Source organism: Schistosoma haematobium, chromosome 7 (genome assembly GCF_000699445.3).
Source record: "Schistosoma haematobium chromosome 7, whole genome shotgun sequence".
NCBI classification, from domain to species: Eukaryota; Metazoa; Platyhelminthes; class Trematoda; order Strigeidida; family Schistosomatidae; genus Schistosoma; species Schistosoma haematobium.
This window is the reverse complement of record NC_067202.1, coordinates 17,480,698-17,497,472: the sequence shown is the minus strand read 5'-3', so window position 1 is coordinate 17,497,472 and position 16,775 is coordinate 17,480,698. Positions and strand designations below refer to the sequence as shown.

Here is a 16,775-nt window from a genome sequence, read left to right as displayed (position 1 = left end):
TTATCACAGCCCTCACACAAATCAAATGAGATTTGTGTGTCGCATATGTATCTGCTGCCCCCTTGTACCAGTATTTATGTTTTCAAATAAATAAATAAAATGCTTAATGAATTATCATCCAGTTGATGTTTAGAGATTTTTGTTTTTGCAAGTTACTAACCGGTTTTTGCAGGAGTCAGCAATTTATTGTGTTAAAACAGAGATAATGACTAGTATCGGAATCCAAAACCTAAAGTTTTATTTTCTATTTAGGACTTGTTTGTTGAATCCACCTTCATTCCTGTTATATCCGGTGAAGATTAAATAACAGGTAACTTCCGAGGACTATTCATGGACTAATATTCTATAAACATTCTTATTGTATAACTACTCAACAATTACACTATGTATATTTATATTCCTTTTATGATAAGCTTTATTTTGACCTATAATTTATTATTGTACGATTTACGGTTCTTAAGTTATGTTCAGTTTATTAACTACTGCCTCCCACATTCACAGCCACTTTTTGGGCTTATTTGTGTACAAATATTATTTCCTATTTTATGGTACGTTGCGGTCTGTGTGATTGATATATAAACCAAGTATGCCTGAAATAAACGATCTGCTCTGATTCGGAAGCTGGTATCTTGTTCTGGACTCAAGTGGAAGGGCTCGTAGGACATAGGACCAATAAGGACGCTAAACTGCCCACACCGGTTGAACGTCATTGGTTGGCCTAGTGTGAAGATTCGTATAAGTCGTATTCGGATTGGTAGATAGATCGTGTGATCGAAAAGTCAGACATCCAAGGTCATAACAATTCCAGTGTTTGATGTTCACTTTGGGACTCGAACCCAATAGCGGAGTGAAGCGCAGGTGTATTCAGTTAATGATCACTAGTTTTTTTTAAAAAAAAGAGGTGATAGAAACTATGACTTACTCTGTATTTGGTTTCTTTAAAAATATTCCCGCATATGGAGCATTCAATTTGATTTTTCGACGAATAAGACTTATCAGACGTGAATCAGTGATCTTATAAATTTTTTTGTTGGAAAAGAAACGAGAAAATCACAATGAAATGATCATGATCACAAAAGTGGTAGGATTATAATTTATGGACGAATCAATCAGATTTAGGACAGCAGATCTTGGCTTTTGGCGCCAAATTCATATATCCGTTTGATTAAATAGCGTTTTGGTATTTTAGCTGATATCAGTTTGTGTTGAGAACGATAAATCTAATTCCTAACCCTAACCATTAACTGTGAATCATAATTTTTATTCTTCACACTGGTTTATAACTCTCATTTAGCCTTAGCAAATAAGATGAACATTCTCAAAGTCACTTTAATGTCGCTTAAAGATGGTCCATAAATTACAGTCTCACCAAAGAAGTTATTTTTACTTAGATAGAGATGATGTGAATATATGTCAAGTAAAGCTTTTTCCAAGAACTCTTGAATCGACCAGCCCCACTGAAGCAACCCAATATCGAAGCAGCACCCATGGACCTCCCAATCAATGTTGGCCCACCAACAATTGAAGAAATCAGCATGGCCATCAGACAAATCAAGAGTGGCAAAGCAGCAGAACCAGACAACATTCCAGCAGAGGCATTGAAAGTAGATGTAGCGGTAACTGTAACCTACTATGGGATAGAACAAAACAGATCCCAGCGGAGGAAGAAATCAGTGAGAAGCACTGGAAGTGGATAGGACACACATTGAGGAAAGCACCCAACTGTGTCACAAGACAAGCCCTCATTTGGAATCCTTAAGACTAAAGGAAAAGAGGAAGACCAAAGAACACATTACGTTGGGAAATGGAGGTAGACATGAGAAAAATGAACAAGAATTGGATGGAACTAGAAAAGAAGGCCTAGGACAGAGTGGGTTGGAGAATGCTGGTCGGCGGCCTATGCTCCATTAGGAGTAACAGGCGTAAGTAAAGCCTTTCCCAAATTATCTATTAAGTTCATATCAACTTAACTGTGTATAAACCTGTTGGATAAGTTGTGCATCAGATATTATGTAATACTACTCATAACAACAATAACAAAAAAAACCCTGTTTTTGTGATGAAATAATTCCTAAAATGTGTAGTTATGAGATGTCAAGAGACAGATTGGCCGTTGGAATAAAATATCCGTGTGGAATAGACAGATCAAGTAATCTATCAAGATCTGGATATAAATTTAATACCTATTAATGCATTAAGACTCAATAGTAGTTGAGTCCTATCAGTTAATTCTGATCAGTAACACCGAGATAACTATTTGGGGTGGTACAGATATTCATGTTTTCCTCAACCTTTTGTACAAAGAAATGTGGTTGGAGCAAATTTTGTAGCTATTTTCTTACGTATTGTGTTGGTGTCAGTTATAGATAACATGGTAAATATTTCGATTGATTGAAGCTGCCTCGAAGTGATCTAAAAAAACAAACGTCTACAACTGAGAATAAAATTCGAGAGAAACAAGTAGAAAGCATGACATAATTCTGAAACTCAAAATCTAGGAGAACACAATGAATCTATACATGTGAGAACCACGTCTCACAATGTCTCCAACTATTCGTCATAATAATTTCACATACCCCAACTAGATAGTTGAGATCTATCAACACGGTTATTCAGCAGTCAACAGTTTCATGGTCTGATAGTGTGGCTTGGTATGGCTATCTTAGCTTTCGCCAAACTCTTACTTCAGATATCTCATTAGACTTCGAGGTATGTGGTAGCTGAATATATGAAATACAAGTCAATGAAGTTTCATAATCTTATCCAACTGATTTACTTATTGTCTCGTACCTAATCTCGACACTGCTTACTTAGGCGTCTCGATAAACCCAAACGATGTTTCGAAGACATGTATTACCAAATACTAATAAACTAGGTGTCACGTAGGGATAGGCACATGTAGACAGTCAACAGAAGAAAAGGAACGTAGGATATGACACAACTGTTTATTTCCCCTACTTGGGATGGCGAATTAATAAAATGAATAGCAAAAACTTGAACAGCAGGAACGGTGATAGTAAGAAAGAATGAATTTTAAGAATGAGGCTTGAGAAGAAGGAATTTCAGGATCACAAATGTAAATTACGAAGAAAGATTGCGGATAAAAATTCTGCCTGTGTCAATACAGTCAATCTTGTGTCATGTCAATCGTTACTACCGTCTGTACACTATAGTTATTTTATGGACCAGGATCGTGAATCATATATTTTTTTATACGACCTAGTATATGTTCCTTTAATAATTGATCCCATGTGCTGGTCTAGTCACATTTAGTCTTTTTCAACTTATTTATGTGTTGACCACTATAACACATCACGATAGCGTTATGACTTGTTACGAGTAACAACACATGATCCAATCACCAAAGACAATACGTTAAATGGGGAACTTTTTGTTTGAATATACATCGCTCTCCCACTATCTTTTATAGAACCATTTGCTTAATATATATCCTACATAGTAGAAATATGATTCAGTAAGGCTGAATTCATTGAGCTAGGTGACAATTTATTGAGGCTTGTTTTTCTAGATAATAGTCATAATATTAAATGTAACCATCCACCAGGTGGTCGGGTATGAGCCATACTCGAAGTGTGAAGACTAATCTTTCAACGCATGTATCTCAATAGACAAACACGTAATGTTCATTTGAAATGGTACCTATTGATGACTTTATGCGTATACCATACATACGTACATACATACATACCTCAATCATTTTAACAAATTTTGGGAATAACGGTGAACCAGATATTGCAATCACCGGTACAATAGGGAAATTCTCTGGGATATTTTGTGGAGACAATGCTAATGGTGGAACTGCAGGAGGAAGTGGCGTAGATGATGGATCAGATTCATGTGCATTTGAAGTAGGTAAGCCATCTGGATCAATGCCACTATCATCGTCTGACGAACCTTTTCCCGATGAAGTTGAAAATGCATTTTTTGGTATGAATTGGATCTATAGATTGTTTTTTTTTAAAGTAATGAACAAAATATTTGAAAAAATACGACGAGGGATAGATAGTTTCATTACCAAACAATAAACGCAAATTTACAAATCGTAAATTTCATAATCACTGAAACTTAATAAAAACAACAGCTACAACAACTGTAAAAGTATAACCCCACTATTATAATGGATATATGAAACTCATTTACCTAATAGAAACTTATGTACTCGGCTTTGAAACATACTATCCAGTTATCCGGACCAACGTAGATAAGATTAGATTTAAACATAGGGGCCCATTAAAGTCTAGTGCTTAAACAGCTGAATTACTACCTCATAACAATGGACATAGGACAAACTGCAATAATTGTCTGGAATGGATAACTTTTCGAGGAAGAAATCAAATTTAATATGTACTGATGTGTTAAGTAGTGTTCAGATAATTTTGTTGGCTTTTGTCACTATTTGTTGTTCTCAAAATGTATATATCATGACTATGAAATCGATTACAGATACAAGCGAAATTAAGCAGGGTCATTTACCGAACTTAGCATCCTCGAAAGTAATTTTTCTAACTTTGTGATCTCTTAATATACATAATCAGTCATCAGGATATAGTCTATCAGACCTCGTTAGACCCCATTTTGTCACTGCAGTGCGCTCGGATTAGACCACAAAAGGTGGTTCAGCTACGTATGCGAGGAAGTTATAGGTTAACAGATTATCCAGCTGATGTCCAGGGTAGTGTCTCAACAATAAACTAAGCATAAAAAGATTAATAACTGAAATTAAGTACTTGCTAATTGTGATTATCCTTAAGCTTAATTTTAGACATTGAATAAAGCATAAGAAGTTTAGAAGAGTGAAATAAACCTCCACAATTTATGTAAATTAGAAGTGCTCTATTATATATTTAAATCAAAATAGAAGTGAGATGACTACATGATAACAAAGAACATTTTATGTAATACTGTAGTGAACGAAGACTTAGTGGGGAAAACCAAGTTATTGTTTGAAGGAAAATTATACGGCGCCTTCGTAAAACATGTAAACCATACATTACATACATTATTTGTACACCTTCCTTCAGTTATCCATTACGTACTTCATGATTCCTTGAATTCTGTTGTTATCTAGATTGCTCTCCGTCTCCCATCCTCTTCTTTTTAATTTATTCTTATGCTAGCCGGCATTTCATTTCCGACTGCTGCTAGATACTACTTACATCTGTCAGCATAAGTAGCGTACACCACAACAGTAAACAATTGTAAGTTGTTCTCAAGTTTAATTTACCATGAGTTAACGAGAAGATAATCCAATAATGTAAGTCCTAATGATCTGTACACTGATGCACCTATGTGTATTATGAGATGGTAAAATGTGAACGTAAGTAAAGTGACTATTATACAACTCTTCCTACTTTTGGTTGTGACCATTACTCTCCGGATATTCTTATTAACGGGTAACTCTATAACAAAACAGAGGATTTAAATGCTGTACAACAGTGATACGGCAAACGATCACAGCTGGATTATAAAAATCGTCATTAGATTATTAAAACTACATTTTCTTGATAATACGAATAAAGTATTACTACAAAGCATAAATTTGTGTGTGATGTCTTCAATCTAAATATTGGAAACAAATATTGTCCTAAAGCACAGACCAAAGGCTATAGTAATAATTTCGAAGTTACACAGGTAACTACTATTTACAGGTTTAGTTGAGGAAACTTTGATGTTAAAATCTGAAGGATATTAAAGATTTCTAATGACCACACCAAATATGAGCAAAGGTAAGGAAAACCATACTCTTGAGAAACAACCAAATAATTCGACTGATTTAGAAGTAAACGAAGATATCTAGAAATACGAAATACATCAGTCTTACCTGAGACGATGGTAATTTCAACATTGACGCGTCCAAAAACTGACTGCGCTGTCCTCCAAAGTAAGCAATACAAGGTGCACAAGTAAACTTCGAATGATGAATATAGCAAACTTTTCCAAGTTTAAGGGCCCGCAAGCCATTTGTACAACCTTTTCTTAACATTTCCTTTCTAACTAACTAGTTGAATTTTCAAGCAAGGGATACCGATCCTCCAAGGGTCAGTCTATAAAGTAACAAGTAAGGAGAATTCAGTTTAAGAAACAACGTCTATCGTCTGAAATGGTTAATTCAGATGAAGTCTATTCATAGAGAACTAGCATACATTTCTGACCCTGTAAAAAACCTAGTATTCATAGTCTCCAGGCTTGGTGTGACAATTGAATACAATATAAATACAATAATCAAAATTTGGGTTACTTTCAATCCACCTTTTGTTTTATATATCCTAATGTTAGGTAGTTAGATGCAATCACTCAAATGTGGTTAACTCAGGTCTGGTGTAGTATGGTGATTGTAGTTACGAGATATCTTAAATTTGCAAAGGAAGTTGCAAAGAAAACTCTAAAAGGACAGGATCACTTGATAAGAAGTGGTGGCGTTTGCTAAGATATATTTATACACTACTTGATTGGTTGAGGTTGTAAACAACGTCCCTGACCCAAAATTTTTGATGAGGGTTGATCGAAAGTTTCGGATAACGAACATTAGCTTTTCGAGGAGTATACGCCATACAGCATTTATAAAGCCAATAATCACAACGAATATTAAAAACAATTATCATATAAGAAAAGGCACACCAACCTTGAAGATACAAACCTCCCACATTCAGTTCTCAGTGTCCAATACACTATATCTCTGTGATTCAATCGGTTTCAAATAGTTTTAAACTATTCTGGACGGAAAAGAAGACGTTTTTGCTCGACAAACCTCCTTATCTGGTAGTGTTTGATCACTGATGTCTACAGGTAAAAACTCAAGCATATTTAACGATAAAAGATTAAAAAAATGATAAATCATAGTGGGGTACTGTCCTTAGTCCTGAAAAGTATGTTAGGTTTCTTCTTAAAGAGCCTCTGAAAAATCGCTTGGTTTAGTTTAAGTAGCTGCTAATTCTAGCATTTGACTACTCCTAAAGAGTAAATGATGTGTTAACCGTCCTATGTTTTATCTCTAATATCTAGGTGTCACACCTAAAGTCTGTGTTGAAGCTGGGAATAAGTAGGCGTTTAAGAGGACGCTCAAGAGTCTTCAGGATTTTCTAAGTCATTGGGAGATCACCTCCGAGAAGCCTATACTGAAATGAGTAAAAGTCCGATTACTTGAAGCGCTCTTCATAATTCTTGAATTTTGGTCTCCGAACTGATTTTGTGGCTCACCCTTGGATATGTTCAATGTTTTGTTATCCTTCTGGAGTAATAGAGGAGGAACTATGTCTCCATATTCCAACTTAGATACCTCTGTAGGAAAGTTACCTTATGTTAGGTTTGAAGCTTCACGAGTTCACTTAATCTGCGAACGAGAACAAGACTCAGTGACCAAAGACCAGTAATCTAGCTATTGATGCGTTCCAGCCCCGCTATCTAGAAGGAAAAGTCGAAGCTTGGTATGGAAAATACATTCTGCAAACAGCCAGGAAACGAGCGAGCACCACAAACACAGTTTAAAACATATATATACAAATATACTGATGATGTCACAGGTATTCAGTGTTTGACAACGCTTCTACCAGTAACACCTTATGTATTTCGTTCCCACCAAGAGAAATCAAAAGACAGAGTCGAGGAGATCGGAAGAGTATATTTGGCGATGACCAATATATCGGAATTCTCTGATCTAATCTGGCTAGCGATTGCGGTTGATGTTGAGCACGGCGTTACCACACGTGATCTGGTGCGGATGCCTGACCGAGCGCCTTCAGCTAGATGAGTCCACTAAAACATATGGTCAGCATCCAATGTCGAAACTTACAGAGCTATTTATTTTAGGGATTTATTTACCGCTACAGATCACTCCCCCCTAGTGGGGCAGTGACGACCCTAAGACGTGGCCAGCCAGAAGTTTAAACCCAACGAGTTTGTCGTTGGTAAACACTCTTCTGATAGCTTACTAAATTTAGCAGCGTCTGGTCGTCTTTCCTTACTATATGGGACGGAGGTTCAACATAGTAAAAAAAGAAAATGTACAATGAAAATTTCGGATCCTCATAAACGTCATCGTTCTTTTCCAGCCGTCCTGGAAAAGAAAAATAAAATGTAAGTGCATGTCGAAATACACTCGTATGTGCGTAAAAACACAATGTCGGCGGAAAAAAATGGAAAATAAACTCATGAACACGTAATAGCGTTAAAAAAATAATAATTTTTTTTAATAGAAATAAAAATATATAAGCATATTGAAATTGTTTTTTTTTAAGAAATAATATAAAATGTCGAGAAGTGCCTTACGTGCAATAGTCGTTTAAATGTTCTGGAAATCTCACCCTTCTTCCAGAACGCGTCGTTTTAAGTTTATTTTCGGATACTGTCGAAGTATCTTCGTGTGTGTTGGTTGTCGGATGAGGTATTATAAGTGTCGGAGTCGTGTTGTTCGATTGTACCGAAGGAAAATCCACGTAGATAGGATTTCCTTCTAAATACGCTGCTTTTAAGCGATCGATGCTGATGCTATCGTTGGTTCCGTTCTTATCGACTATATAGTACTTAGATTCACGTTGAAGAACTTTGAAGGGTCCTTCGTATGCTGATTCGAATGGTCGTCGATGCGAGTCTCGACGAACGAAAACGTGTGTACTATATCGTAAGTCAGGTTGAACGAAAACATCAGTTGATTGAGGTCGAGTGAAAGCAGGTTTAACTGAACGCATTGCGTTTGTAAGCCTGTTCGTGTAGGAGGTTAGATCCATGTTCTGGGTAATCCAGAATGGCCGCCACTTTGGTCCTAAGAGGTCGAATGCCTTGAGCATCGATAGTGTGCCCCAGAAAGTCTAACGAGTCGGTTCCGAATTGGCGTTTCTGAACGTTTACAGTAATGCCATGTTTTTGAAGTCGTTCGAAAACAAGATCCAGATGCTTGAGATGTGTTTCTCTGTCCGGACTTGCGATTAGACAGTCATCAACATACGCGTGTACGAAGTTGAGACCTCGAAAAACGTCGTCTATGAATCTTTGGAATGTTTGAGCAGCATTCCTTAGACCGAAAGGCATTCGCAAAAATTCATAGAGTCCGAAGGGAGTTATGATAGCTGTTTTCGGTATGTCGTCAGTAGCCATAGGGATTTGGTTATACGCTTTAACCAAGTCGATTTTCGAAAAGACAGTTGTACCTTTCAAGGTAGCTGTCAAATCGTGAATGTGAGGCAACGGGTAACGATCGGGAATGGTTTTCGCGTTCAATCGCCGATAGTCACCAGTTGGACGCCAATCGTTGCTGTCCTTTTTAGGGACCATGTGCAACGGAGATGCATATGGGCTATTTGACGGTCGTATGATTCCTAAGTCCATCATGTGATCGAATTCGTTTTTCGCTAACCTTAGCTTTTCAGGAGCTAGTCGTCGTGCTTTAGAGAATACAGGTGGTCCTGTAGTCGTGATGTGATGTAGCGTGGCGTCGAGTCGCGGTTGACTATGAACACCACTACAAAGGAACGCCTGCCAGGATATCCATAAAATCCCCCGGAAGCCAAATATCGGAAGGCAGTTAATGGACCAAGTCGAGATATATTTGCTGGCGATCTCGTGGTATCGAAGGAATACCGAGATCGTCCCAGGATATGCTTAGTCTATTTCTCATTTGCCTATTTAATGAAATTATGTTACTAGATATAAGTTTATTGTTGCGTTGGAGACTAACAGTTGTATTTGTTTTAGCCTTTTCAATATTGGCAATGGTGTTATATAAATGATTATACAGTCGTAAATTCTTCCTCTTGTCTATACAATGAATGTACTGGGATATTTCGAAAAAAGTTAATCATATTTGCTGTCTACTTGTATCAATTATTGGCTTGGTAATCAATCTCAAAAATGTATATTCTGATTTAGAGGACGTAATTCCGAAATACCTCATATACTAACATCATTATGAAGTACAATTACGAGTTGTAGAACACTAGACTTACCGGCAGTATATACATCCGTGATCCAACTAAATAGTAAACCTTCATCTTGTGAAAAGCAGATTACCCTAAAACCTTTCACTAAAAGTACAGTGTACAGTTTATAATCTACACTGTTTAATAGTTTAGGATAATGATCATTTAAAGTTATTGATAATGACCATCTCAATTTAAACATAATTGAACTATATCGATCATAACATTCCGATTCATTTGAATCTATAATGAATATCAATCAAGCTATGATTATTATTAGTGAGGTTGATAGAACAATATGAAAAGGGTGTTTTTTGTGGATATTATAGTAATTTAATAGCTTGACCACAATGGAAAATCTGGAAGCACTGAACAACCGTTTCGTTCTATTGTAGGACTACCTCAACATTGCTCATCCACCATCCCTTCCCACAAGATTCGAACTTAAGACCTACCGATCTGGTGCGCGAATACTTAACCTCTAGACCACTGAAATGATCGGCATCCAGCGGCATCACATAATCCATAACATTGAGCGATACATTCACCTATGTCATCAGTGAATTACTATCTTACAACAGACCTAGTTGAACTCTACTGGTCACCACTTGAAGCCAGTCACTGATGAGTATATATGGATTCATATCAGAAGGATTGTTTTGTTCTTGTTGTTGTTGTGGATATTATAATAATATGATATATTTGTACAAAATTAAAATTGATTTTTAGCTAAAGCAGTTTTAACTTAAGCAAAAAAAGAAAAAATGAAGAAGAACATAGTATTTTGTTTTGTTTTTAAGTACATAGATACGTATTATATCTCATGCTTGATAAAGTTCATTTATAGTTGAAAGATTTCAACTTTCATGTTATTGATTGTGTGTGTATATGTGTGCGCGCGTGCATGTGCGTGTGTGTTTGTTTGTGTATGTGTATGTGAATGACAAAACGAGAGAGAGAGAGAGAACAGTATGAATGCTTTATAAATAAATAAGTAGTCAAAAGACATTTTGATAAATATTTGTTCATTTAAACCAATAACCCAAAAGGTAGAGATTAAACATATATATGTATATATATATATATATATATATATATAACTATTACTTAAGCAACACGTATCTATATGTATATAGTCTTCAGAAAAAAAAGATTTATAGGCTTCTATATAACATCATTACGTAATTGAACTCATTATTTCCCATTGAAATTAACAAATATATATCAAGCAAGTTCATTTATAGAAGAAACTATTCATTTTAATAAATATTTATCATTGAGAAAGAAAAATAAAAAAGAGAAAAAAGCAAAAGAAGAAGAAAAAGAAGAAAGTAACCTGTAAAATAAATAAAAGTTTTAAAAAGCCCGGTTCTTTTTTTAAAGAAAACAGTAAACTAATACTACTCAAGGTCAACTGAATACATTTAAAGAAACAAACAAACAGATACCATTATTTATGTTAAATAAGAAACATTGAATATTGAACACACCATGTTTTGTTTTATTTGTTTTTCAAAATATAATTTCAATTAAGCATAGACGAATTCAAGTATGAAACGATTATTTGTAAACAAGTAAATAAATAAATAAACAAATAAATCGATAATTGAATAATTAGAAGCAGATATATAGAATAAATAGTATAGTATTGTATATAAGTAGTATAGTTAGTAGTAGTAGTAGTAGTATTATTGTCAACAGTATCGTCAGAAGTCGTAGTAATAGTAGTAGTGGTGGCTATGGTTGTAGTGGTGGTGGCGGTAGTTTAAAAATGAAACAGATCAACATTGATTGTATCATGTATATATATAGATGTGTGTGTGTGTGTGTTATAAATATGAAAGTAAGAAAAAAGTTTAGAAAAAAAACCCGAAAATGTTTTCTCTTTTCTTTTAAAAAAAAAAATTTTTAAGAAAAAAACAAAAACAAATTCCATTCGAAATCATCAATTGATTCATTATGAATTGAATTGAGTTAAAATAAAGAAAAGTCAATCAACGAAAGTGGCAAAAGAAAAAAAGAAAAAAAAGAGAAAAAAAAGAGAGAAATATCATTCATGAATAAATTGTGAAAACATTATGTCAATGGATTGCCTCATTCATTCATTCCTTCATTCATTCATTCCCCATCAACAACAGTATCATTATCAATAAGATGAAATGATGATCCAGATTGTTTTCAATGTTAAATAGAATGAAATGATCAATTAAAATTGATCAATTAAAAAACAAACAAACAATTCATATTAGGTGAAAGGAACTTTATTCAGAATGATTGAAATAGAAGATCCTTCATGAACATACATATATATATATAGAACATATATTCATTTATATATTATAGAAATATCATTCAATTAATCCCTTAAACCAGGAAAGATAGAATTAATAAAACGTACTAATTGAATAGCTGAATGATTATGATCAATTTCACAAAATACATAAACTACATTATCATGTAACCAGAAACGTTGTTTACGTGCAACTAATGCAAATATTCTATAATGTAAATAACAAAAACGAAGCAGAAGATGAGAATAAATAAATAAACAGACAAATGTAGTTAATAGACAACTTGTCAATTGTGTATATCTATCATCTTATATGCAAGCGGGATTCGAACTCAGGATCTATTAACCTTCACTTAGATTCTATATGATGATTATTCGTGAAATATAGATCTTGACTAATCATGTATTTAATCATTGAAATTAAATAAGTCAACTATGAGAAGAATGGATTTTATACAATCGTTGACGTACATAGATGATTAGAGAAACGTGATGAAACAAGATGACGCTTAGTGGAGAAGTTAAGTGAGCCAACTTCATTTGATCAAGCGTTACTCAATACTTATAGATGATCATAGAATAATTGACAAGCTTAAAATCTGGCTTGAGAAGAATGAATAAATTCGCCTGTCCAATGATTACACTAACTTATATCGGATTGATATAATGCTAACCACTACAACTTGTTTCTTTTATTATTCTCAACTCTTTACTACAATGCACATGTATACACAACATAGTTAATCGATTTAATTATAAGGCTTTCGTCATCATTCATGAAAACTTCATCATATGAAATGGGTTTCCTATTTAACATTCATAAGATTCATAATAATTTTAATGAAATGTTAGTGTTACATTACTGATATAATTCAATTTAAGCATCATAAAAATTCTAATCGACCATTTTTTATTTAGAAGAAGCCATTGTTTATAGTTGGTGTTAACAATTAATAACAGTGGAATCCAGTTTGACGCGCGTTTCGTCCTATTTGCGACTCATCAAATGGATGTATCTACATCTCAGAGTTGATATTCACTTTGGAACTGGAACTCAGTACTGTTCGCTTCAAACGACATCGTGTTATCCACTTAACTACTGAGTCTTGATAAAAATTATTATTTTATATGAAACGAATTCATTTGATAAATACATTAAATAATTGATCGGTTTGTTATTAAGATGACTTTTGTTTATAAATATGCAATGTGAATATTTGGGCCACGTGTTACGTATGCCCGAACACCGATTACCACAGCGCGCAATGCTGAATAGTGTTGCGGATGGTTGGAAGAAAGTTAGGGGCGGCCAAACCGAAACGTGGCATCAGTGCTTGAAGTCACTAACTTCTAGTCTCAGCCATGTTGGTAGATGCAGACTACTTGGTTGAGGTCCACATGACTATCGTAACCAATGTTTAAAGACTCTTGGTGACATGGCTCAGAATCGATCACAATGGCATATGTGTATACACTCTCTGTCTTCCCTTAAACTAAGAGATTAAAATCGCTTCATATCTTTCTTCCTATGGACTGATTCTTTCTTCCTGTACTATATCCTTATTGCAATCTTTCTTTTATATATTACCACCTCTGAATTAACTACTTTTATGAATCTGGTGTTCATCTTGTTGTGTTAATGAGGTATGGCAACTTGGACCGATGCATATATGTGCCTGGTCCTACATTGTAGCCGACTGACTGACTGAATGTGAATAGTTGAGTTCATAAGTCGATCTAAGCTAGAACACCATTAGACAACCATTTTGTCCTAGGATAGAAATTCTCAACAATGTGTGTCCGCAATCTCTTACACAGGACTCGAATCCAGGATCTTCGGTCTCACATGTGAACGCCTAACTTCTAAACCACTGAGCCAGTATTTAACACTATTAATGTGGAACTTCAATTTATCTATGATCTTGTGCAACCTTTCTTCCATTATCTGAGGTAGATAACTACGTCACAGCTGACACGGATTAAACTCCACCACTCATGTCTTCTTCTTAGAACTCTAAAGAAATCCATCTTGAAGCTAACCACTAATGAACACATGATTGTTATCAGAATAGAGATCTCCATATATTCCTATTCTTATAATTTGTTACTTATTTTTATATGATCTAACTTATTGAGAGATCAATTAAAATGAACATGGTATTACGTAATTAGTATGATCTGTTCTAATTCTATACGCAGTTGTAGAAGTCGACTTGAATATTATATCAGTCTTATGATGTAATTCAAAATATGTAATTAACAATATTATTTCACGTATAGAGTTACGTAATGTCTGTATAAATAATAAGTTATCCGTTTAGTGGTTGTGGAGATTGTTAAGCTTTTGATTGAAATCATGAACCGATTGATCTCGCGAGCGGGATCGTGGATACGCACTGCGGAGGAGTCCAACAATAAGACGAAACGGCCGTCCAGTGCTTCCAGGTTTTCAGTGGTGGTCTAACATCAATCGGTTGATGATTTCAATAAAAAAATAATGAGTTACTGTGATAAACATTAACTGGTATATGATTTCAAGTCAAACTTAATGTAATAACCGAATTACATAATACAAATGATTATTCTACTTACAAGTATTATAATAAGACGAAATGAGATGTTCAGTCGTTTCTTGTTTTGATTGGTGGTTTAATCCAAGTTAGTCCATGACTTTTATTTATTTAGTGCAAAAGGGTTACATACAAGTCACTTGATTTATCTGTGGACTGTGATACTGCCTGGGTGCCCGAACCAAGGCAGGTGGTTTTCTTAGGGGATCATTCACCGAGCCTCTGATCTAAAGGTCTAATCCACAAGGCAATGGAGCAACATTAAGAGATACAATCTCATGGTAGCCAGTAACCGACAATAGGTTCACATACCATTTGTTCTTTCATGATTCTGAAGCTCATGTACATGACTGGTTTGGAATGAGGGTTATCCAACTCCCCTAGGTGGACTCTCTGTGCCTACCAACTTGGTTACGACTCCGGTCATTTGGTTTTCGTCCTCTTAATTTCGTAAATAACACTTACAACTCGAGAAGGCATTAAGTAGGACTTCCCTGGTACTCGTTGTATAAGCGAGGCCATGTGAGAGTATAGCATTTAGAGTCTGTCCATGATCTAGACTTTCATATTCAACAGTCTCCACAAAAGTCGCTGGTAACATCTACCATTTATCTTCATTTTAAAAACAAATTCAATATTTAGTGAATGATTATTAGCCATATTTTATAAGTAAACAGATTAATTATTAAAAAAAATGACTTACTTTGAACCATACATTCCTTTAGATCGTAATTCCGCATCATTAAATCTATAGGCAAAATTCATAGAAGTAAAATACAATTAAGAGTAGTATATTAAACAGTATTAGTCAATTCACTTTAGAGGGCTAATTTTGATAATAATAATAATGACACAACATAGGCTTATTCTTCAGTATAGAGTTGGGAAGATTGTTGAGTTTAGATTGATATCATGAATCGATCAATGTTAGGCGATCATTAAAAACTTGGGAGCACTTAACGGTGGAATGCAATCCATGTCGGATGTGAGACAGTTATCTACCTCAGACAATGGGTGAAGAGTTGTGCAAGATCATGAATCGATTGAAGTTAGATATTAACACAATAGGATGTCAATTCACCGGTCTAGAGGTTAAGCGTTTACGTGCGAGATCATCAATGCGTACTGCTGAAGAGTTCCATACTAGGACGAGATGACTGTCTAGCGCTTTTAGGTTTTCAATGATGATCTAACATCGATCCATTTATGAACGTATTCTATAGTAATTTCAACTATAACAAATGACATTATTAGAGCTTCATGCTTATATCACTGAAAAAGAATACACTAGTTATGGTAACGTTGTTATTTTAAAGTTAGTAAGTAAATACTGTAATTCATCAGTTTAGATACATAATCCGATGGACGTTTAACGTGAAAGCTATTCGGTTTAAATACTCATGTGAACTTCGACATTAAAATCCTAAAAAAACATCCCATTTATAAGACCTATACAGAACGAAACGTGGAGAAGATTTGTAGCTCAAGTGGATGATTTTTAAAGAGTATTGTTCTTTGAGTTAGATGATTTGGTTGTGGAGCTTTCATCATTCTTCTTGTTTTTTTCATGCTACTAGTGTGTTGCAGTGTGTTGTCGCCCACTTGGACAAAGTTTATACACAGTTGATTTTATGAGCTCTTAGATTGTTAATACTGTAATTGAGATCACAATTGATTGCGTGTCTAGTCCTTATTAGTGCAGATCTAATGCTATCGACCAAGTTGCAATGTGGTCACCAGCCTAGGTAACTCGACACTGCGTGCACTATGTTGAGATTAGATGGTGGTTGGACGTACTCTACAGGAAACCCTGGACCCGTGTTTCGTGCTACTTGGCACTCGTCAGCAAGGTGTACCTGTAATCTTGAGGGAACTGGTGCTCCCTGACGGATTCGATCTCGTGCCACTTTGTATTCCACAGTTAATCATTTAACTAACTCTGGTCATTTAACTTTGTAATTCATTGAGATCATGAACTGATTG

General features: G+C 35.0%; 2 protein-coding genes across 3 annotated transcripts in view; both read right to left on the bottom strand.

The window, feature by feature from the left end:
* LONP1 (Lon protease mitochondrial) overlaps positions 1 to 6,773 on the bottom strand; it is a 45,316-nt gene extending 38,543 nt beyond the window's left edge. The window contains exons 1-4 of the mRNA XM_051218132.1: positions 6,644 to 6,773; positions 5,843 to 6,065; positions 3,710 to 3,961; positions 923 to 1,014 (exon numbers count right to left, since the gene is read on the bottom strand). Coding sequence (XP_051064572.1) covers positions 923 to 1,014; positions 3,710 to 3,961; positions 5,843 to 6,004 — 506 coding nt within the window. The 5' untranslated portion in view covers positions 6,005 to 6,065; positions 6,644 to 6,773. The remainder of the gene's footprint in view (positions 1 to 922; positions 1,015 to 3,709; positions 3,962 to 5,842; positions 6,066 to 6,643) is intronic.
* Positions 6,774 to 10,255: 3,482 nt separating this feature from the next.
* Positions 10,256 to 16,775, bottom strand: part of TNS1_4 (Tensin 1) — a 116,973-nt gene continuing 110,453 nt past the window's right edge. For both annotated transcript variants that reach the window (XM_051218130.1, XM_051218131.1), the window contains 2 exons: positions 15,496 to 15,540; positions 10,256 to 12,430 (listed from right to left, as the gene is read on the bottom strand). The gene's annotated coding sequence lies outside the window, so the exon portion shown is untranslated. The remainder of the gene's footprint in view (positions 12,431 to 15,495; positions 15,541 to 16,775) is intronic.